The sequence below is a fragment of the Vidua macroura genome, chromosome 2 (genome assembly GCF_024509145.1).
Source record: "Vidua macroura isolate BioBank_ID:100142 chromosome 2, ASM2450914v1, whole genome shotgun sequence".
In the NCBI taxonomy this organism is placed as follows: Eukaryota; Metazoa; Chordata; class Aves; order Passeriformes; family Viduidae; genus Vidua; species Vidua macroura.
Genome location: NC_071572.1, coordinates 33,168,337 through 33,189,686, shown reverse-complemented (window position 1 = coordinate 33,189,686; position 21,350 = coordinate 33,168,337). Strand labels below are relative to the sequence as shown.

The 21,350-nt window shown below is 40.5% G+C and overlaps 2 protein-coding genes across 4 annotated transcripts in view; one reads left to right on the top strand and one right to left on the bottom strand.

Annotated features, from left to right (window-relative positions):
- The window catches only part of CYFIP1 (cytoplasmic FMR1 interacting protein 1), a 75,045-nt gene that overhangs the window by 50,046 nt on the left and 3,649 nt on the right, over window positions 1-21,350 (top strand). For all 3 annotated transcript variants that reach the window (XM_053972025.1, XM_053972024.1, XM_053972027.1), the window contains 5 exons: window positions 7,305-7,448; window positions 8,965-9,055; window positions 17,438-17,568; window positions 19,879-19,951; window positions 21,079-21,173. In XM_053972025.1, coding sequence (XP_053828000.1) covers window positions 7,305-7,448; window positions 8,965-9,055; window positions 17,438-17,568; window positions 19,879-19,951; window positions 21,079-21,173 — 534 coding nt within the window. The remainder of the gene's footprint in view (window positions 1-7,304; window positions 7,449-8,964; window positions 9,056-17,437; window positions 17,569-19,878; window positions 19,952-21,078; window positions 21,174-21,350) is intronic.
- On the bottom strand, window positions 287-5,166 carry LOC128804361 (uncharacterized). The gene is made up of 2 exons (XM_053972035.1): window positions 4,846-5,166; window positions 287-2,526 (listed from the first exon to the last, which is right to left on the bottom strand). Exons 1-2 carry the CDS (start codon window positions 5,014-5,016, stop codon window positions 1,735-1,737), a joined length of 963 nt encoding a protein of 320 aa, XP_053828010.1. The 5' UTR covers window positions 5,017-5,166; the 3' UTR covers window positions 287-1,734.

Genomic DNA, 21,350 nt, shown 5'->3' with positions numbered 1-21,350 from the left:
ATGAGGGTTTTTCAGTGTCTATTTCATGTAACACCGTCATTTGAAACAGCAGTGAACTGTTATTCTCAGTTTATTTGAGACTGACGTGCAAGACAAAGAAAAACCTGTCAGCTGGAGGAAGTGCTCTGCAGCAGGTGGAGAACATGTTATTGCTAACTTCACACAATAAAAATGCCTTTTGAAGTGTTTTCTGAAAGTCATGCTCGCCCCCATTCAGCAAGTGTTCCGTGTGTTATGCTTATCCTACTCAAAAAAAAAAAAAAAAAAAAAGTTAAGAAAGATTCATCACACTTATGCCAGCTTCTCCTTAGCACTCAGAGTCGATGCATTTCACAAGTCGTGGGAATTGTTGTCAAAATAGAGTAGTTGAAAAGATCCGCTACCTGCTGCTGTGAAATATTCATGGGGAGCTCTCTTGCCAAAATTGTAACCCCTGTTAGCTGCCAGGGCTGGTGGAGAGGGGTGGCAGCTGCCCAAGCCAGCAGCTCTCCAGCCTTCACTGGTACAACCGAGCTGTGTCAGAGAGAGCTGACTTCACACATACATTCGTACCAAGAGCAATTAAGTGCCTGCAGTCACAGTGCATCTTTGTTTTTTTTAGGCAATAATGTACAGCAATACTAAGATTTATTATCTTTTTATGGAACACAAATGCACTTAAGAGGTTTTAAACAGGATGACTTGTACATGTAAATCAGACAACACTTGTCACGTTGTGAGGGTGAACAAATTTCTGTCCAAAGGACCTTGGCACTTTGCCATGAAGCTCAAGGCAGAGTGAGATGATCAGCAGGTTTTCTTGTTAGAAAAATAAAATGCATTTTGGCATGTTTTTACTATTTTGCCCCCCCTTCATTACACAAAATGTACTGTGCAATTGGAAAGAAATTTGCAGCTGATTAATGCTTGTTATCATTAAAATTGAAAGGGAAAGAGAAAAGGAAGGGCCAGGAGCTGCGTCTCTGAATTCCATTTCTCTGCAGGGAGTCTCTAGGCCATGGAGCAGAAGGTAGCTTGTGGTGGGAGCAGAAGAGTGGAAAATGCAATAACCCAGGATATTTCCTTAATTAGACTTGTCCTTACAAAGTCACTATCTTGCATGTATTTAGACTGAGGGAAAATAAGACAGATGAGAGGATACAATTAAAATCCTGGTTTATCTTACATTCTAAGACTGACCTCAGTGCAGATGGGAGGGATGGACAACAGCATGGGCAGTGAAGTGTGTTGTCTAAGTATAGTACTGCTTATAGTGTGTGTCTTGGGAAGCAGCTGGGATTGTCAGGGTAAAACTCACACTGGCAAACCACTGCACTCTGTGTGTATGTTCCAGTTGCCCATAGTATAGCAGTCTTGGTTGCCATCTGAAAACTCCTACTCAGTTTTATTCATGCTAGTTAACAAAAATTATTTTGGTCACTTTTGGTTACTTTTTATATTTGTTTACTGTTTTAGGCTAACGAAAAGCAATGAAAAAATCCCCTTGAAATATAAACCAATTACTTGCTACGTGCTTCATTTTTAAATAATGGAGGGTGTCTGAAGTGCTCACTTCTTGGGCGTGTGAACCTTTGCACAGAGGCTGTTGGAAAGGAGTATGATATCAGAGTACATCCAGGAGTGCTGCAGCGAGCAGTCGGAGCTCCCTGTTGTGAGCACCAACAGTGCATGTGATGTGTTTGAAGTAGCTGGGGTACCTTACGTAGCAAAAACCTTCTCCTGGACAAAACATTTCTAATTTATAGCAGAGCACTGTCCTGTTACTGGGACTCGCTCCTGACTTTTAGAAGATGGCATGATGGACTCATTGCACACTGAGGGGTTCTCTATGATTGTGGCCAGCTGGATGCCAGCTGGATGCTTTTCCTCAGCATCCCGTGCGTGCTGGCTCTGCCTGCTGAACTCATCTGCGGTGTGCGCCACGCCTTTGGTCCATGGCTCCTCATGCTCTTGTTTGGAGGTCCTGTTGCGCTCTTGCAAGCGCTGGTGTCTCCTGCGGCACAGCAGGTGCAGGCAGCCATAGAGCAGGACTGCGGCGATGGTGAGGAGCAGGACGCTGCTGGTGAGCCAGATGCCCAGTGCCAGCTCTTTCTTGGTGTTGCTTGCTGATGCTGGGTCTTGTTCCAGTGTGTTAAAAACTCTGCACTGGTCGCTGGAGGGGTTTGCGGACTGGCAGGTCACGCACATGATGTATGTTGTGAGGGGAGTCAGGTTTTCAACAACAAAGGAGGAGCGAGTGGTGGGCACCCTCTCTTCCCTCTGAAAGCTCTTTCTGGAGTAGCTGGACAGCATGCTGTTCCAGTTAGGGTGGTACATGATGCTGTAAAAGCTGTCAACACAGCTGGCCATTTTTGGCCAAATTACCATTGCTGTGTTTCCTGTGATGTTTTGGACGGTTATTCCCATCAGGATGTTGCTTGCGAGGTTGTTTTCCTCTCTTGATGCTGATCTCCCTGTGGAAAGGGAAGATGTTCTTTGGAGAAGCTGCAGCACTGAGGATGTTGTTTGGATCTTAATTGTAGTGCCCTGTAATGTAGGAATGGAGTTTGTTAGGAAAGTATGCTCTGATCTTTGGCACTGCAGTGTAAAAATGGGAATGAAAGTTCATAAAGTCTGGGGTGTTTTAAAATGTGTATTTCTCTTCCAAATGAAAGGGTAAAGATAAACTTAGAGAAATTTAACCAGAGCTGCTGTCTGTACAAGTGGCCAGTTGTATCTTGAGAGATGGTGATTTTTTGCAGAATTTACAATTGGGGAATCACTTCCTTTCACATTTTTTCCCAGGTGATTGTAAAAAAATGCAGCCGGCGTTTTTTTCTCTAGGCTGTGTATCTTGCATTTTATGTTAAGTGGCAAGAGGGGTCGGCAGGAGTGTATATTTAGGAATAAATGCCTCTACCATTCACAAGTCTTTATTTTTGCCAGTCACAATCAGTTGAAGAACAAAAGAGTGTGTGGAAACCTGACCACATACTATTTTGTCTCCGATATCTTATGTTAGTTTCTTATTCACAAGTTCACATTGGAACACCTTCCCTATAAAGACAGGCTGAGAGAACTAGGGCTGTTCAGCTGGAGAAGAGAAGGCTCCAGGAAGATCTTACAGCACCTTCTGGTACTAGATACAGCAATACAGCTGGAGAGGGGCTTTTTATACAGGCAGATATTGATAGGACAAAGAGGAATGACTTTAAGCTTAAAGAGTATATATTTAAATTAGATATTACAAAGAAATTCTTTGCTGTGAGGGCAGTGAGGCACTGGAATGGGTTGCCCAGACAAGCTGTGGGAGGTGTCCCTGCCTGTGGCAGGGGTATTTGGAACTAGGTGATCTTTAAGGTCCCTTCCAAGCTAGACTGTTCTGTGATTCTGTGATACTCTCTGTGTTAAGTTGCACATCTGTAGCCACTGCAGCTACACTGCGGCAGTGGCTGTGAACACTGTACATTGGTGGTATCAGTATCACAATATTTAGTCTTGATGCTGGTCAGCCTCTTGGAAAAGCTTTGTCAAGCTTAGTGAAATACAGCTTTTACTATAGCCTACCTTTTGGATAAATAGTGGGGATTTAAAAAAATTACTAATGCTCCTTGCTGTTTTAAGTCATTTTATGTAATCCTATAGCCTGTCTGCCCTGAATTTATACTCCTCCTCGTCCTCAATTCAAATTAGAAAATCTGCCAGTATTTTGAGATTCTTAGTATGTGTGACCACTGTGAATAGTGAAAGGAAAACATCTCTTTTCTGCAATTTCTCTAAACACATCTATTAAAGAATATATAATAATAACCAGTGGGTATTTTCATTTGTTTGGCTTGGGTTTTATTCTTTTACTGTCATGATGGTAACTTTTGAAAAAGAGCTTACCTCAGCAATTTAATCTGATCCCTTAGTTTGATTGTCAGTTTCCAGTGGCACTCGTGGAAGTTTTTTTTCCACTTTGAAAGTTTCTCACTTTTTTATGGCTATAAATGCCCATGACAGTAACACTGTATTTCATTGTTTATGACTTTGTTGTAAAAATTAAATCTAATATATTTTTTTTTAAGATCAAGTTTAAAATGTTATATTTCCTTGCTAAATAACAATTAATTATTGAAAATTCTCCCGAGGCAGAAAGATTGTGAGATTTGCTTATAACATATTTTGAAATTATTCTGTAATAAAAGTATTTTATACTAGATAGGAGACTGGGAAAATGTATATTTTATAGGATATTTTTTAATGGGATTTAGGTAGTGACATTACATTAATAGTAAGAATTCTGTGCCTGTTTATGTATGAAAATTGTTGCTCAAGGGTTTTGGATTCTACTTACTGGGAAGTGGGAAGAAAAAGATGTATGTTTATTTTCATGACAATGTAAAAGCATGGATATGACTGATCTGGGTAGATGCTGCCTTTCTAATTCTGTGCTAAAGGCACCCTTTTCAATACAGCAACAATATAAAGGAACTGAGTTTGCTATCAGATAAACTTACCAAACAGACACATTTTGGCATGTAGATATTACATGCCAGCTACTGCAGCTGCAGTATATTAAAATAGGGTGCATTAGTGAGATCAGAGTTTTACTTGCTCAGTTACCTTCTCTTTAACTGGTAGATCCCTATTACTTAAAATTATAATTTATTTTTTTACAACACTTTTTAACACAGCCTAGGAACAATAGTTTCAACAGTTTAATCCTCCTAGCATTTTGTAACTAGAATGAACTGTAATTAAATAACAATAATACATTTCTATTTTTACAAACCATCAGTTATTAGAAAACATACAATTACTGACATGTAAATGTTTGGAGAAGCCATCTGATGTTTTATGGATCATAAAGTCAGTACTTACCGTCGCTCCCTGATGGAAATTCCAGAACAGAATTGCTTTATGGTGATGCTGCTGTGAAAATGTTACAAACACCAAATTTTTTGTATCCCTTTCTACATTAATTATTTCCTGACTGATCTCTGTGCCAGTTTGCTTTTTCTTCTTCTCAGAATCTCTGGACTGAATTCTCATTGCTTGGTGATTTCAGTTTTTTTCTCTGATGCTGCTGGTAGCATGATTTCTTTGTCTCTTCCACTTAAATTCCTGCAAGAGCACATCTTGTCTAAAGATGCTGTTGCCTTGCTTTCCAAAGACCACACAGGGGAAGAAAATAATATCTTTTTCCCCCCTCTCTTGCTTTCCTCCCCTTGACAGTGTGCTGCCTGAGCATCCCTGTTATATACTCTTGTGTGTGGACCAGTGATGCTGTGAGTGATTAATGTTAGCACTTTGATGACATCAGCAACTAGCAACTCTTTTTTTTTTTTTTTTTTTTTTTTTTTTAATTTAAGTAGGGGAGGGAGGAAGTATAGCTTAAAAAATAATGAACAGCAACTTCCCTCCCTTTCCACCTCCCCCCCCCTCTAGTTAGTGGCTTCTTCCCTAAGGATTTTATGCTTTTGTGTCTCACTGGGGGGGAAGTGGTGTTGGTGTGTAATGTTGTTTTCTAAATTCCTTGTTACAGTTTAGAAAGATCCACTAACCCAATGTTTACAGGTGGACTGTAAATTTTAGGTATTTCCCCATGAGGTTTACATGTGAGATATATTTTTAGATTGGCTGGCTTCTTATTGTTATATATTGGCAAGTTTTTAAATACCAAAATCATGTTTTTAGGGCTTGCTTTTCTATGACAAATTCCTGCTGTGTGAAGAGAGGTTCTCTCCCCTTAATCTCATGGCAATAAAAGGCTTTAACCCACTAAAATAAAATTCTCCTTGTGCTGAAATAGATAGTTCTGAGAGGTTTGTTGTAGGAGAGCTACCTAATTAGAAACATCAAAAACAAAAAATGAAATCTCATCTTTTAGGGGCAGTTGTTTAAGTCCTTAGTTTATCAGGACATTCATCTGCACATATATTCTTAAGGTTTTATCAGTTCTCTCTGCTGTCTTTGCCCCAGACCTCATTTTTGTATGTGGAGAGCTATGGAAATGCACAGGTTGTACTAGTGGAATACAGCTTTAGGCTGTCCCCTGGTGGGACACATTCTGAGTTTGGCCTTTTAGCCAGCTCTGATGTAACAGCAGGACTGTGTTATGTACTAGGATTCTAATAGTTATCCAAGTGTCTATTTCAGTTTGCATCTAGAATTTTTAAATTTCTAAGACCTCAGTTGGAAACTGGTGTTTATATAGAGCCATACAACATAAATAGAAATGTGCATATTCTATTCTGATTGCTTTTTAAGATGATTTTTAAGTCCTTTTATGAGAATAAAATCCTTCAAGAGCTTGGTAGAGTTTTCTAAATTGAATTCCAATTAGCTTAATGCCATGTGTGTACAGTATCTGGTGTTGACTTGCATGGGTATTTAGGGCAGGATCTACATTGAAGAGAATGTTCTTCGTGGAAAATCTTCTGTTACAGCTGTGTATGAAGTTGAAAGTTTAACAGTATGCTGTTTTCCATGTGTGTATTAGAGAGAATGAAACTTCAAAAAACTAGGAAACACAATAAGAAAGGTGGCCAAGATTCCTGCTAAAATTAAATTTCAGGGTATTAGGAGAACAACCCACTTGCAGAAATGGAGGATGCTAAGTTAGCCAGCCCTCTCTAATCTGCACCTTCAGCAAGCAGTTCCTAAATCCTCACATCACATCAGTCTGTACAGCTGTGTTCACTTTCATGGAAGTAAACATGACTATGGCAAAGCACCTGGTCCTATTTATACAAGTCTTGAAGAATTTCTATGAGGTTATATCCCAGACTTAGATTTGCTTTGATCTTGTGTACAGCAAAGGGGTTTGAAAAAGAAAGATCCTTATTAATTAGTTGCAGAGAGGGCTTTTTTTTTTTGTAGTTGAGTACTCAGAGACTTAAAACACCTGTTATGAACAGAAAATGGAAGTAATTTCTTTCAAGATGTTTTGCACATGAAATGGAAGATAAAGGAATAGAAGCTGTGCTTTAAATTCAGGGATCTGGACATGGCATTGACTACTTTTACCCTTTTATGCTTGTGTAAATAGAAAAGTACAAAAGAGAAAGTGTTTGTGGCTTTATAAATGATAAACGGAAGATGTCTGCTTGAAAAAAAAGTGTTTACAAATTTGTCATGCTAATAGAGAGATTTTTGTTGAAGTTCCTGCCTTAAGAGAAACTGCCAAAAGAGAAACTGTATAGTTAAACCTCTTTCAAAGACAGTGAGATACAAAGTTTTTATTTCAGTTTTAATGTACTTTAAAATTATATTCAAATTACATTATTATTGAGATGCAGACAAAAATTTTATTAATCATATCTGTTTTCTTGTTTTAGGCATTGAATCTGGCATATTCCAGCATTTACAGCAACTACAGGAATTTTGTTGGTCCCCCTCACTTTAAAGTCATCTGTAGACTTCTTGGATATCAGGGCATTGCTGTGGTGATGGAGGAATTGCTGAAAGTTGTCAAGAGCCTGGTATGCTAATTGTCTTTATTCTTCTGCTAGTCCAAATGGTTTCTTATAGGAAATGTCTCAGGAAAAACAAAGTGAAATTGAGATCCTGGATAAAAATAATTAAAATTACTCCGTTGAAATTTGATATAAGCTGTGCTTGACACTACTCAATGTCTTGTGTGAGCAATAGAAAGAAGTGCCTTGGTGCCCTGAGCAGTGTTTTGAAAACTTTGACTTCTTCATTGGAGATTCATGCAATTTGTGCCCTGAGCTGTTAGGGCCTAGGTAGGCCCTGGAAAAGTATGAGTATTTTAAATTAGTTTATTTCAACTTAAAGACCATACTGTACATTCACTTCCTTGATATTTTTTGAGAACAGCTGTAGTGTGCTTTCTGCCTGCCACCTAACTTCAGGGCTCTCAATGACATCACTCGTTGACAAGAGGAGTTTAACCTCTGTGCTTGATTAGCAGTGTTGCTCAGGCCAGTTTTGAAGACATTATCCACACAGCCTGGGTATCCTCTATTGGAAAGGGCCTTCTTTGTAACTGGAAGGATGTTGAGGTGCTGGCTGTTTGCTATACTGTTACAATCTATATATACAGCCATAGTGCACTGCAGTTAATTTAAGCCAAAGAAATTATATTTTCCTCCCTGTTGCTTGTAGGAGCATGCTGCTAAAATAATCCAACTGTACCAGTGAAAGCTGTGGTGTTCATAATCGTACTTCAGGCACTTGACACATTTGGCAGTTTGTTTACAGTAATTCCCACAATGTTCTAAGTATGTTTTTGATGTTCTAGAAAGGCTGAATCCTACTTGAAAAAATGCTGTAATTTAATCTTCAGGGAGAGACGAAAACACTTCTATTTTTCAGGGTTTGGGTGTCAAGTATTGGTTTGCTGTGTTTTAAGAGAGGGGATTTTTTATAACTTAGTGGTAAATTGTCTCAATTCATTAAAGGTGGCTTTGAACACTTGGTCACTTATAAAGATGGCTAAAAGGCCTGGGGAGGCCAATGCCTGATGCAGGTGCTCAGATGTAGAGGGACAGATAAGGGAGAGGTGTCTAGTGGTAGGAAGACAGGCTGACTGCAGGCTGAGACTATCTCAACTGGAATGTCCAAAAGAACCAGCTTGGGTTGTTGCAGCCATTCCTAATCATAAGGGCTTTTTTCATGTTGCTTTTGAATACATTCAGATGCTTTTTGAATGGTTTTGAAAGCATTCAAATGCAACTTTTTAACCAGAAACCTAAAAGTTAGTTAGATAATAAAGAGTCTGTAAGAGAAAAACATGTTTCCCTTTTTTACCTTCCTGGCCTTAGCTGTTGTGCCATTCTTCTTGTAGCAAAGATGGTTAATGCCATCTGAAGTCTTTACATTTGAAAAAGTTGCCTTTTTAAAGATGATGACTGGCAGAATTAAATGCAAGATTTTTAGAGCTGTTTCAGTTCATGTATGGTTTGAATGCAGTTTATATTAAAGTTTCATAGTTCAACAGCACTGACATGTTTACATACATCTGTTTTCTCTTAGTTACAAGGGACCATTCTTCAGTATGTCAAGACCCTAATGGAAGTGATGCCTAAGATTTGTAGGTTACCAAGACATGAGTATGGTTCTCCAGGTTAGTTTGTGTTTGATGTTACCTTAGCAGCCTTAATAAGATGATACTAACCACTATCTTCTGAATCTTTTATATCTGTCTTTCCCTCCCTCCTTTTTCTCCTGATAATCAGATTTTAGCCTGGCTTTGCTTTTGTATTTATTTAGTTTTTTTTCCCATTAAAAGAATCGTTGAATGCTATGCTTTCTGAAAGTTTTAAGACTTCTGTATGTAGGGCAAAAGGATGACAATCTGTATACAGACAGCCTTATGACATAATTGATCTTGAGCTGGGATGTCCATAACAGTTTCTGTTTCTTGTCTTTCTTATACGCGTGCTGAGCTTTTGCCTTAGCAAGTTAGCCTCTCACATTTTTTCTGTTTAAATGTCTAATTTAGATAACCCAGTTCTCTGGAACAGCCTCTATTCCCTTCTCCTTTGCCCTCACCAAATGCAAGATAAAAGGAGTGATACTGCTGGGAGGTAAACTGGTCCTGCCAGAATAGTTATGGCTTGTGTGTGGTGCATCTTAGCCTCTCAACAGGAGGTGTGACAGTTGCAGAAGAAGAAATGGCATTGAAAGCTGCTTGCCACTATGGAGAAATAATTGGCTAATTAGTATTTATCACATTGTTCACTGAAATTCTGAATCTGCTTTCCCCTTCAAAATATTCCTCCTTCACAACTTCTAATTAACACAAATTAGTCCTTCCATGTGCCACCCACTCCTGAGTTTATTTTTCCAGAGTCACTACGTTTTATTAAATGCCACTCTGGAATGAGGTTGGGTTTTTTCTGCTTCCCACAGCTTGCTTGACGTTCATTACCAATGTTAAACGAAATTGAGGTCTTACTAAGTGTTTCCTTCCTGTTTTTCTCCCTGGAGCATAGAAATGGATGAATCATGGTAGTTAGGAGTATAAAAATAATCTCTCTGAGGCTTTTAGCCATTCATTAAGGTCAGACCGCAAAAGCAGTAGGTATTTTCAAATAGAGATAATGCATCACCAGGATCTGTGATGCTACAGGTGACATTAGGAAGCTTGCCAGAAATCCTCACCTGTAAGGGCTAAACTAAATATTTGGCAGGAGATGCCCAGGGATTTTAGGAGAAACCTTTCTCTTAAGGTTGAATGACAATCCATCCTATAGGAAAGGAAGAGCTTTACTGGTGCAAGGGTAGCAAACTACTTTGACCTCATATTTACTCTTCCAAAAGAAATGCTGTTTGTTTAGATGCCTACTGTACCAAGAGATCAAAACAACTCTTGGTTTTATAATGGCATATCATACTTAGGTTTAGATTTGGACTGGATCTCAAAACCCCACCTGATTCTCTGCTCCTTTACTGCCCCTGTTCCTGTCAGGTTTTGTCTTAACACATATAGTTTTCCTGTTCTGAACTGTTTCTAGCAGAGAAACATAATAGCCCCCTGGAGAGTCTCTTCCAAGAAATGCAGACAGCCTTTATAGCACAGTTATGCCGTCTCTCCCTTTCCTTTTCAAGTTGCCAGACAGAAGAAGCTTGTGGAAGATCAGGACACCTCCATTGCTGTCTCACATCAGGGAGAAACTGCCCTGTGCTCTCTGACACCTCCCCATCATGGAGCTGTCCGCTCTTGGAGCAGCACTGGCTGATGAAGGAAAATGTTGTCTGTGATGAGGATGTGCTGCAGATTTTAACCTTCACTGGGAGAGGAACTGCCAGGCTGTAGAAGGGCGGGCTCAAAGCATGCTTCCTTTTGAGTCACTGTCCTCTTCGTTTCTGTGCTAAATTCTCCTCTTTAGCAGTCTTTGCCACACCTTGTTTATGTGTTTTGTCACAGAAAATGCAAGCCAATACACACCAACTGTTGTCTGTTCCCTCTTCTGCCTCCAAAAGCTTCCTCAGAAGTTGTTAGTTGTAGTAAGCCTGAGTGCTGTGGGGTATGTCTGTGTGCTGCTTCTGTTCTTTCATAACAAATAATTTAATAACTTCTTTATAACTGGCACAGCCTACATATACAGACCAAAACTGTGATTCCAGACTTTAGACAAAGTATGTAGAATCTCATCTATCTTGATGTAACATGCATTTATTAATTCAGAATTAATTTCCTGAGTCCATTCTCCATGTGTAAAGTGATTTAAGCACACTCAGTAAGTAAGCCTCTAGCTCTTTCATGCACTTCAGACTTTTCAGTTGGAGAGTTTTGTTTTGACTCTGCTGATTGCAATTCCTTGGCCCCTTCATAATCAGCCTTCTAGACTTGTGGATTTCTAAATGGTGATTTATTGCTGCTAAAAGGAGCAGGGTACAGACAGTGGCATCAGAGTTGTTCAGGACTCCTCTTTGCCAATGGGTTTGTTTCCATAGGAACAGTCTAAAGCAGTGGGGAACTTGTTCATCTTGTAGTCATAAAAATATTTGTCTAAAAATATATTAGGCATAAGGATTTTAAAAGGGACCTTTTAAAGTTGCTAAGGCTCTTAAAGGGATATTTGCCTTGTAAGAGTTTAAGCTTGAAATTTCGTCTTGGAGGTAACATTTTCTTTTGCTGTTTTTTGAGTATTTGAACCTTTCGTTTCTGCTTTTACTGAATGAGTATCCTGCCACTCTGAAGTGTCATTGAATACCATGAAGAAATGTAGTTTGTCAGCTCTGCTGTGAGATAAGGCTTTTGTCACTGGTATACCATCCTTTGTGTATTTTTTCCTAAGTGTAACATTTCCATGTTTCTTCTTTAAAAAAAAAAGCAACATAACAAAATCAAGCCAAAGAAACAGAACACTCAAAGCTGGTGCAGGACAAAACATTTGTTATTCCAGACCATGACCTCTTGAAATCCCACAATTTGGCATGGTATTTTGGGGAATTCCTCCAAAGCCCTGTGTCCCATTGGCTGCTGTGTTCCCATCTCTCCCTGGGCTGATTGTGCTGCTGGCAACACTTTGGGAGCTGTTTCTGCACAGCAGTCTGGCAAAAAAGAGTCTTCCACCCCATCTTTTTTCTGGAATATTTCAGGTCAGAGTCTAATAGGAACTGCAGCAAGCCTGGGCTGGGAAGCATGTTGAAAGGCAGCAGTGGCTGGAGGCTGCAAAGGAAGCATCACTTGGGGCATAGCAGAAGGGTTTGTAATTCTGCATGTTATCCCAGGTTTTTGATAAGGAGGAGAATAATTCAGGTGTGGGCACAATGGCTTAAGTCCACATTGGATGAAGGAAATGTATTCATAGGTCTTCCTGAAACCTGTCCAGTGGAGACAGACTGTTTCAAAGAATTTAGGGGAAACCCAGATCACCTTCATGATTTTAAGAGGGCGTTAAGAATTCATTAGATACACAGAAAAATTGAATATTTCTGACTAGCAAAATGAATACAGTGCACAGGCTCCATGGTCATAAGTCCTGGATACATGTATATGCTTAAACCTGATGAATATTTCCATTGAAGGGAATGAATGGCAGCACTGTTGATATGCAGAGTTAATGCCTCTTGTAAGCCAAAGAAGTATTTGGATGCAGCATTTGAAGGTCTCTATGAAAGTGAACATAAACTAAAGGTGATTATAGCACCCAGTTTCTTGGGAGCAGCTGTGCTATTGCAGATTAGTAGATTTTATTTGATAATAGTCAAGTCAATTCTTTGCAGAAAATAAGCCAAAACACAATTACACCAAGAATTATAATCAAGGTCCAGTTTCTTTGTAGTCAGAAATTCAGTTCTATAATTAATACCTCATTTTTATCCTAATCTTTTAGGTACCAGAATTGTTAAAAGCTCTGGAACAAGCTCTGTTTGATTTCAGTCTGTAGATGTTAATTGAGAAATGAAAGGTGACCAAATTGAAGGAATCCAACCAACTTTGAGTTGCATGTGTTGATTTGCTCTGACTTCCTAAATTAATCAGTGTACAGACTGCACAGCAGAAACTTCGCATCTGCTGTTTGAGTGCTGTTGAGATAGGATTTTGGAAGCAGAGAGGGAACCTAATCCTTTACTAATCTACTGTACTTTTCTGATCTATTCTATAGCAACAGTCTTTGCTTCTGTTGAGATCTGTGCAAATCAGAAACTGGGATTATATAATCAATTATTATGACACCTAATGTCGTCCCATCTGCAGGAATAGAGGGATTTAATTAAAATTGCTTTCTTGGAGAGGAGGAGCAAAAAAACCTTGATTCATTTACCTTGCAAAGTTCTGTGTATATATAACTAATGCAGTAACTTATGAATTCCACCCACAAACAGAATTAGAGGAAGAAGGAAGGTTGCAGGCAATTAAGTGAAATTAACTTTCCTAAGACACTTGTTCTTTTTCCAGGGCTTTAGTAGGCATGCATAGTCTTTCATAAAAATACACCTCTGTGTAATGTGCACAGAGTGTAATTTGGAATGGCATTGCTCAAACATTAATGAAAACATGATGATGTATTTCTGCCACAGGACTCCACTGGGGAGCAGATTGGTCTTTCATCAGAAATAGCCCGTGTAACTCTGTAAACTTTCTTTTGTTTTGCTGGTAAATCAAGCTCTTGATCTAAAGGGAAAAAGTACGCTAATGATGGCAGCTTTTGGAACACCTGCATGCTGAATACTGGCTGTCAGATTTTCAAAATAATATCACAATTTATTCATGAATGTGTGTGGGTGTGCATATTTATATATCTGTATATGGAGACTGGGGCTTTGAGTGAAGAAATAAGGAACTTTGTTAAGGACTTTGAGAGGAGCTCTGTCACCTGGAGTGGCTGTAAAAGACAGTAAGTAATTTTTATGGTATGAACCTCAAGCCTCTTTGACTTTTACTGTTCTGCTGCTTTTGAGTGGACTTAATGTCTCATTTTGGTTTCATTCACACTTTCAGTATCAGTCTCTTGTTTCTGGTGACAGTTCTCTGTGCTGCTCGTGGTTTCTCTCTGTGCCATCCTGCTCCTTTATATTTGCTTCAGGTGAAATGAGTTATTCTCAGGATTTCACTGTTAGTGAAAAAATATTTCTTATCTTTCCAGATGTCAGCCTTTTTTCCTGAAACTCCCCACAAAATTCAAATTTGGGTAGGAGATTGAATGGAATCTGAAAACCCTACTCTTTTCGATCTCTGTCATGACCAATGGTTGTTTCCATGTTGCAGCAGCAGAATCTTCCTTGCTGTTCTGCTCAGCTTCTGTTTCTCACCAAGCTGCTCCCCACCCACCACCCACAAGATAATGGGAAGAGCATGTCCATGGCCACGCATGTCACCAATATCCTGTTTGCTTGGATAGTGCTTTCTCTCCATGGTGACCCTGTGGAGAAGTCCACAGCTCCTCATGGTGTTTCAGGGAGTCTTCCAAGCCTTCTGTTGGTTCACCATCAATCTCTGTGTATGTGGTACAGATCATAAGACCAGAAACATTAGTAGATGTTCTAGTTTGATTTCCTCCAAGGCACAGACTTAAGTCCAGGATAACACATCAGCCTTTTGTTTGCAGAAAGTCTTGGAATGAGGAAAGTATTTGACTTCTTGCTGTTCATACTTAGAAAACCTTTCTTTCTAGATGTGGAAATCCTTTCATCAACAAACACAAAAAGAAGACTAGGATGTGTAACTAAAACACACTGGAAGTTTGTGATAAAGCTGATTTCAGTTCCCTAACTTTGCATTTTCTTCCTAACATTAAAAACTTTTTGGGGAAAAATGTTCAACCTTTTCAGTCTGGTCTTTAAAATGGGAGTCCTGGTATTCAGCACTGCAGCATCCCATTGCCATGGTGGGTGGGTCTGTTTAAATGACAAACACAAGTATTCAGTGCTCCTCACACACCTGGGGATTGTGACTGACTGGTATCCTGCAGTGTTCAGTGAGCACTGACAGCCATTCCCACAGCTTTTCCATTCCACAGTCCCTGCATTGTGGGGAGGTGGGAATTGGTGATGTGCTGGCATTGTTTGCTTTTTAGCTAGTTGTAAATGTGTTACCTTGGAAGAAATTAAGCTCAGCAAGCACTCACTATGTCTGACCTTTCTCCATCAGTTTTTCAGTTCTGTTTTTCTCTGAAGTCACCAAAGTACTAAAGTTAGGTCTGAAATTCACCTCCAGTGAATACATGTGGAAACAGTCATTACTGTTAATTTTCTATTGACAAACAGTTCTTTGAGATGTAACAGAGCCAGATGTCCATCCTCTCATCATGCACTTTACAGATGTTTTGTGTTACTAATTTTAGTGATATGAGCCTTTCTGTAGAAGTGTGTGGGTTACCTATGTAATTCTTTCCTTCACTGTATGTTTTCAAGTTCCTCTGTGTCAAGTTTGGGTCTTGGGTCTTCAAAGAGACAAGAGCAGCTGTTGGTTGCTGTAAAGTTATTTATTGCATGAATACATCAGTCTCAAAGGTGAAGAGTTCAGAGTATTAAAGTCTGTGCTAAAAGCTTTCTGGAATAGAGTCCCAATGTCCTGAGCAGAAGCAGCAGCAGCTCCCACACCATTTTTTTTTTCTTCTTCCTTTTTTTTTCACCTCAGTACAGGGGGATTTTATTCATAAATCGTCCAATAAGCTAAAAACATGATTCTAAAACATTCTTCCTGCACCTATCCAACCTTGATTCTAATGTGTGAAAGTAGTGTCATTTCTTACACAAAATCTATGCATATCTATCTGTTGTAGCTAGAAATGCAAGCAGTGTTCTGCTATATTTTCATTATGCCTAGAGCTAAGTTAATTTTGTGAAAGGTAACACTACTGTAAACTAGTAAACTAGGCTTTAGGGCTTTTTACTAGCTAATACAGTTTCTTAAGGCACTTTAGATATATTTCTACTTACTTAAACTTACACTCTTACTTCATGTCTATGTGGCTTAATGTATTTCAGTTTCTCTAAAGGTTCCAATTCAATCCCTGCATTCCTTTCTCCCTCTGAGGGAGTCAGAGGCTTCTATTTCATGCATTCCAACACCTCTGAATTTGAGGAATTTCCTTGGAAGAGATAAGCTGCAGGCTTGATTTTGTGTTTGTGTACTCTCTTCAGCCATTGCCTCACTGGGTAGATAGCCAAGTATGATCTCCTGCATGAGAAGTGTGCATCAGCTGTGTCAAGGGAGCTCATGGGAAGGGCGTCTGTGTTCTCTTTCCTTGTCTTCTCTCAGTTGCTTTAGATGCAGTTGGGTGGAGATTTATCTGGCTTGATTCAGTGTAATGGAAGTGAATTGCTATGTGCAGCATGCAATTTGAAAGCTTTTTATGATGCATTTTCTTCTCAGTCAAGTGTTTTGGTGGCTTTTTGGAAGGGACAGGCTTGTGCAGAAAGATGGAGCAATGCTGCTAAGGATTAACTTGCAAAAACTGAAGAGCTGTCTGACCTACTGTAGTTCCTGCTGCTCTTCCTCTCCCATCCTGCACATGGCTTTAACCTCTGAAAGATAACCAGACTGGGTCTCTGCAGAAGCTGCTGAGCCTGTGGTTTCCTGGGCTTCTCTCTAACCAAGGGACTGTACAGCCTTTCGGGGGCTGGAGGGCAAGGACTGGAAGTCCACCAGCATGTTATGCATCGCCATTGTTTAGGAGAAGTTTGATGGAAAAGACACATGATTATGTAAACTATGTGGGTTTGAAAATCATAATTTTAGCTGTTTTTTAACAGCTTATGCAAAACTTTGACAGAAACTGTGTTCTGGTTGTGCTTGTCAGCAAGATCTGGTGTACACTTGCCTGCAGAGCTTGACTTGTGATCTCTGTATTTGCTTTGAGAGGTCACAGATCACCTCTGGCCCTGTGGCACTGTCAGAGTTATAGCTGACACCACCCTTCTTCTCTGTATCTCAGCTCTCAGCTCCTTGCTGGCTCTGTCATCCATGAAAATAGCAGCTGTGAATTGAGTTTGTCAGTAGTGCAGCAGGTTGGGGAATGGTGGCTGGAACAGGGATTAAAGCAGATGAGAGCTCTAGTCTCTCTTCCTGCTCCTGCGTATTTTTTTCTTAGCTCTTATACCAGTTCCCTTTTCCAGGAGTGAAAAGTTAGGCACTCCACTTTGCATGATTTATCCAGTTAAAAAGGTCAGTGCACTGGCTTAACACTTCATAATGTCTGAGTTTTAATGCATTTAAATGCTGCTCCTTTCAGTTTCCTCTAGGCTGCATGTCTGGAGATAAAATCTCATGTGCTGATACATGGAGAGGGAAGTCTAAACCTGCACCTGTGGTTATTTGTATTCTCAAACAGTGTATGGAGGCACATTTGTGCAACCTTTGAATAGACAAATTGGTTAGAAAAGGGCTTTTGAAGGAGAAATTTAAATTAATCCTGATCTCTATGACTCTTATTCACATGGCCAGTATCTTTTGTCTGCTTTCCTGAGGTAACAGTGTGCCTGTGTGGTCATCACTAGATTTGCTCTGGCTCCTGAGACCTTTTTTTTCCCACTTCTCTTCTGATTTCAGGTATCTTGGAGTTTTTTCACCATCAGTTGAAGGACATTGTTGAATATGCAGAACTGAAGACTGTCTGCTTCCAGAATTTACGGGAAGTGGGAAATGCTGTCCTGTTTTGCCTCCTCATTGAACAGAGTCTGGTAGGTGCCTGCTGTGCTAGTTTAAAATCCATCTGTCTCTCAAAATGTACTCTCATATTTTTGTTACTAACGTCATCAATAACAAGGTTGAAATCTGTGAGTTTGCTGTTACTGATGGGCAGATGGGTAGGAACAGTTCCCTGCACTCATTTCTCACAGTCTTGCAGGGGCTTTCATGTCTGTTAGATACAGCAATGCCTGACTTTGCTGGGTGAGAGACGTTGCCTCTTGCGTGGTACCTGAGGATCTGACATTGCAATCTTCACCATAAATTATAATCACATATGCCACTCCTGCAGCCAGTCACAGTGTGGTCTTTCTTCATGTCAGCAAGCTATGCATCTGGTACTGCTGTATTCCTTTCCTGCATATCATTCCTGTTGAGGTCTGAAACATCAGAAGGTTAAGTTATCAGAAGGTTAAGTTATCGTAAGGTTATCCTTGGACGTCCTCGTTGCTGCTTGGATGGTTGACAGTGGTGCAGAAATTCACTCATCTGTCCTAGCTTGAACAAAACTCTGAAATGTGTCAGTCTTTCAGCTGCTTCTGATATATGTAGAGTTTACCTTACACTGTGTAAACCTGCCCACAGCTCACAGCACAGTGCTACAATTGATCTTTATCCCTACCTCCAGTTTTCTTTTCCCACCCTTCTCCCATGTTATTACTATTTGCTGATCAAACAAGATGCCCAGACCTGTAATTTCTTTGTTATCAATGCTATTGGGGGCTTACAGAGGAAAGGCGGGCATTGATAATGGATCAGAACAGCAACAGATCTGCTGGCTTCCCTTTCTTTACCTGCATGGTGTTGTTGAATGTTGAGTGGGGGGGGGGGGGGGGTCTCTTCCTGCTGTGCATACAGGCACCCTGCCCAGGCTGTGCAATCTCATGGTGCTGCTGAGGTTGGGCAGCATGCAGAGATCTTTGCTGACTGCAAACCAGCCACGTCATTTCCTCAGCAAGCTGGCTGGGGGCCTGCTGTTGGACAAAAATAAACCCTCACGGAAGGCTTCTCTAGGGTGTATTAAAGCTGTCGGTGTTAGATAAGGTAATGAAGACATGCTGTTCCTCAGGATTCCTGCTCATGGTGTTAGAGGATCCCTCCCTCATGGTAGAGTGTAATTGTAGGGCTGGGGGACACGCAGCAAAGCTGTAGTCAATAATGGCACAGCTGAAACAGAATGAGAAGCTGGATTCCTTTGGATTCGGGCTGAGTGGGTGTGTGGTGAAAGGCCAGGCAGGCGAGGCTGTTACTCCCTCCTGGGAGGATTGAGGGTGTACCAGAGTGACACCAGCATGGAGGTACCTTCTTTGGGACACCACTGAGGTTACCCTCTCCAGTCACACACCCCACACACACATCCAGTCACCAACGTGCTCGCTGCCTCTCCTCTTGTTCTTGTCCTCAGTCAGGCCCCCACGTCCTGTCATGTATTTCAATATTTTTCCATTGTGGTCATCCCTCATAACTAATCTAGATTTTAGTGCAGTGGAATTCTGAGTATATCTGTGCTAGTGGGTGGGTCTCATGCATTTCCCTGGCTGACATCAAGGAATTAGAAAAGGAACTGGAAAAGGCGCATGAGCCCCAGCACCATAGCCTTGCTAAGAGTATGGATGATGACCAACTTTTCTAATATTAGTGTTGAGGGATTACAAATTAGTGGGGTCTCTGCTTCAAAACTAAGGAGAGGGTCGTAGAAAAGTCATGCATCTGCTTCTGGTCATCTGCATTTTCCCTTTGTGTACACACAGGAGCAAAGAAACAGGAGACATCTGTCTTCCTTTCCCCGTCCCTAAAGATGTAGAATACTTCCTAAGACATGATTCTCTGCTGTTGTCATATGTCTCAGCCTGCCTGGCAGGGAGACACTCCCACCAAGATAAGTTCTCATTAGGGTAATGGGTTGTGGCTCTGGTAAAAATAACCAAGCAGTGAGTCATCTTCTTCCCCCTTTTGTCTGTGCGGGAGTTGTCTGCCACTTTCCCACCGAAATTACTCATTCTGCATTAGTTTATTTAATAAATACCCTGTCCTTTATGACCTGCCAGCTGAGGATGGGAGGGGAGTTGCTGGAGTTTCTTTGGGAGGTCAGAGTAACCTGGTGAAATGAAGTGGTCTTTGGGAGTGATCCATGAGCAGAGGCAGGGCTCGGAGCAGCTCCTGCCGTGGTGACAGAGGCCGGCTGCCCTCTGGTGTTTCTGCAGCGGCATCGGCCTGCCTTTGGAATCCCGTTGTGGGGGTCTGGTGTGCTTTGGGGATTGATGCTTCTGTCCTAAATGCCTCTCGTTTTCTTTCTGTCCCAGTCTCTGGAGGAAGTGTGTGACCTGTTGCACGCAGCGCCATTCCAAAACATCCTGCCCAGAGTTCACGTGAAAGGTATCGGCAAAGTGAAAATACCTTCCTTGGGTAATGCTTTCCCCTTTCCCTTCCTGCTGCTGTGCTTCCAGTAACAGCCTCCAGCCACCCTTTACCACAGCGCTGGTAATTACAGGTCAGAGGTATCACATCCAGGTCTGTTTGCCTGGCTGAAAAAACAAATGTTTCCTGGCAATGCTCTGTGCAAATTACAAGGGGAAGAGGAATGCCATGAAAGAAAGCAGGATGGATGCCCAGGGCAGTATTATCCTGCTTTGTGGATGTAGTGAGAGGCTTTTTTGAAGCTGCTGTTTAGCTTATAGAATTGTCAGTTAAATGGAGTGTAGGGAGTCTCTCAGCAAGTAAGTAAATAAAGGTGGTCCCTGTAGATTTTTCACTGGCTTTGCACTAAATTGAGTATGCAGTAGTGAATATTTGCAGGATTGCTTCCTGTGGTATCTGCTCTCCTCATCTTTCATCATGAGAAAGTGACCTGTTTCCCCTCTCCTTTGCCTTATTTCTGTGTTTCTTCTCTGTCTCCTTTCTTTTCAATTTCTCACTGCTGGAGCAGCTGATTTGTTCTGCTTGGAGAAATCCCATCAGCTACAAAACTCTGAGAATATTTCCAAGCTCACAGTAGCTATTTGCATCTCTGCATAAAACTAACCAGACCATTGTAAATGGTATTTTCCCATTTGCCAGAGAACATTTCCCACTTGCCAGTGTTGAGGAAGTGCCAGCTGCTTTTTAGCCTTGCTATACACAAGATTGCATCCTCATTTTACCTCACCTTCTAGAGACAAACATTTTATGCATAAAGACAACTTAGTTGTCCTAGTACAAGTGGAGGTCAAATATCTCGGCAACAGCAGCATAACAGAGCCTTATATTCTTCCTTGAATTTAGTTAATTAGATGTACTCTGCTACAAATCCTCCTTTCTGTTTGCAGATGCAGTGTACCATTTTAAAATATGTGTGTATTTCTCTATAAGTGCATGGAAGATTAACCAGCTATTTAATAGTTAAATTGCCTAAAAAGAACACAGTTTTCTTCCTTGCTGGGTAAAGATTGTGTTAAAATAAGAATTCTCTTGGTTAATTGCAATTTATGATTTCTCTATTTGCTTTTTTTATTCTTTTCTTTCAGAGGGCGAAAGACTTGATGCTAAAATGAAGAGACTGGAATCAAAATATGCTTCACTACATTTGGTTCCTCTCATTGAAAGACTTGGCACACCCCAGGTAGTCTTTCTCATTTGTGTCAGAGGCAATTAAAGAAATTTCTCAGCATCAGAAAGCCTGTCCTGATAGTTCTGTCAGAACTTCAACCTGCACATCCAGCTTGTTCACACAAATGATTTTTATTGAGATCCATAAATTTGGAAAGAGCTGTTAAAGCTTAAAAGTTTAAAACATTTG

Excerpts from the sequence above, each read along its gene's own strand:
- LOC128804361 (XM_053972035.1), bottom strand. The coding sequence starts at position 5,016 with ATGAGAATTCAGTCCAGAGATTCTGAGAAGAAGAAAAAGCAAACTGGC. Across the intron at positions 2,527-4,845 it reads ATTTCCATCAGGGAGCGACG|GGCACTACAATTAAGATCCA; the intron begins GTAAGTACTGAC and ends CCTACATTACAG.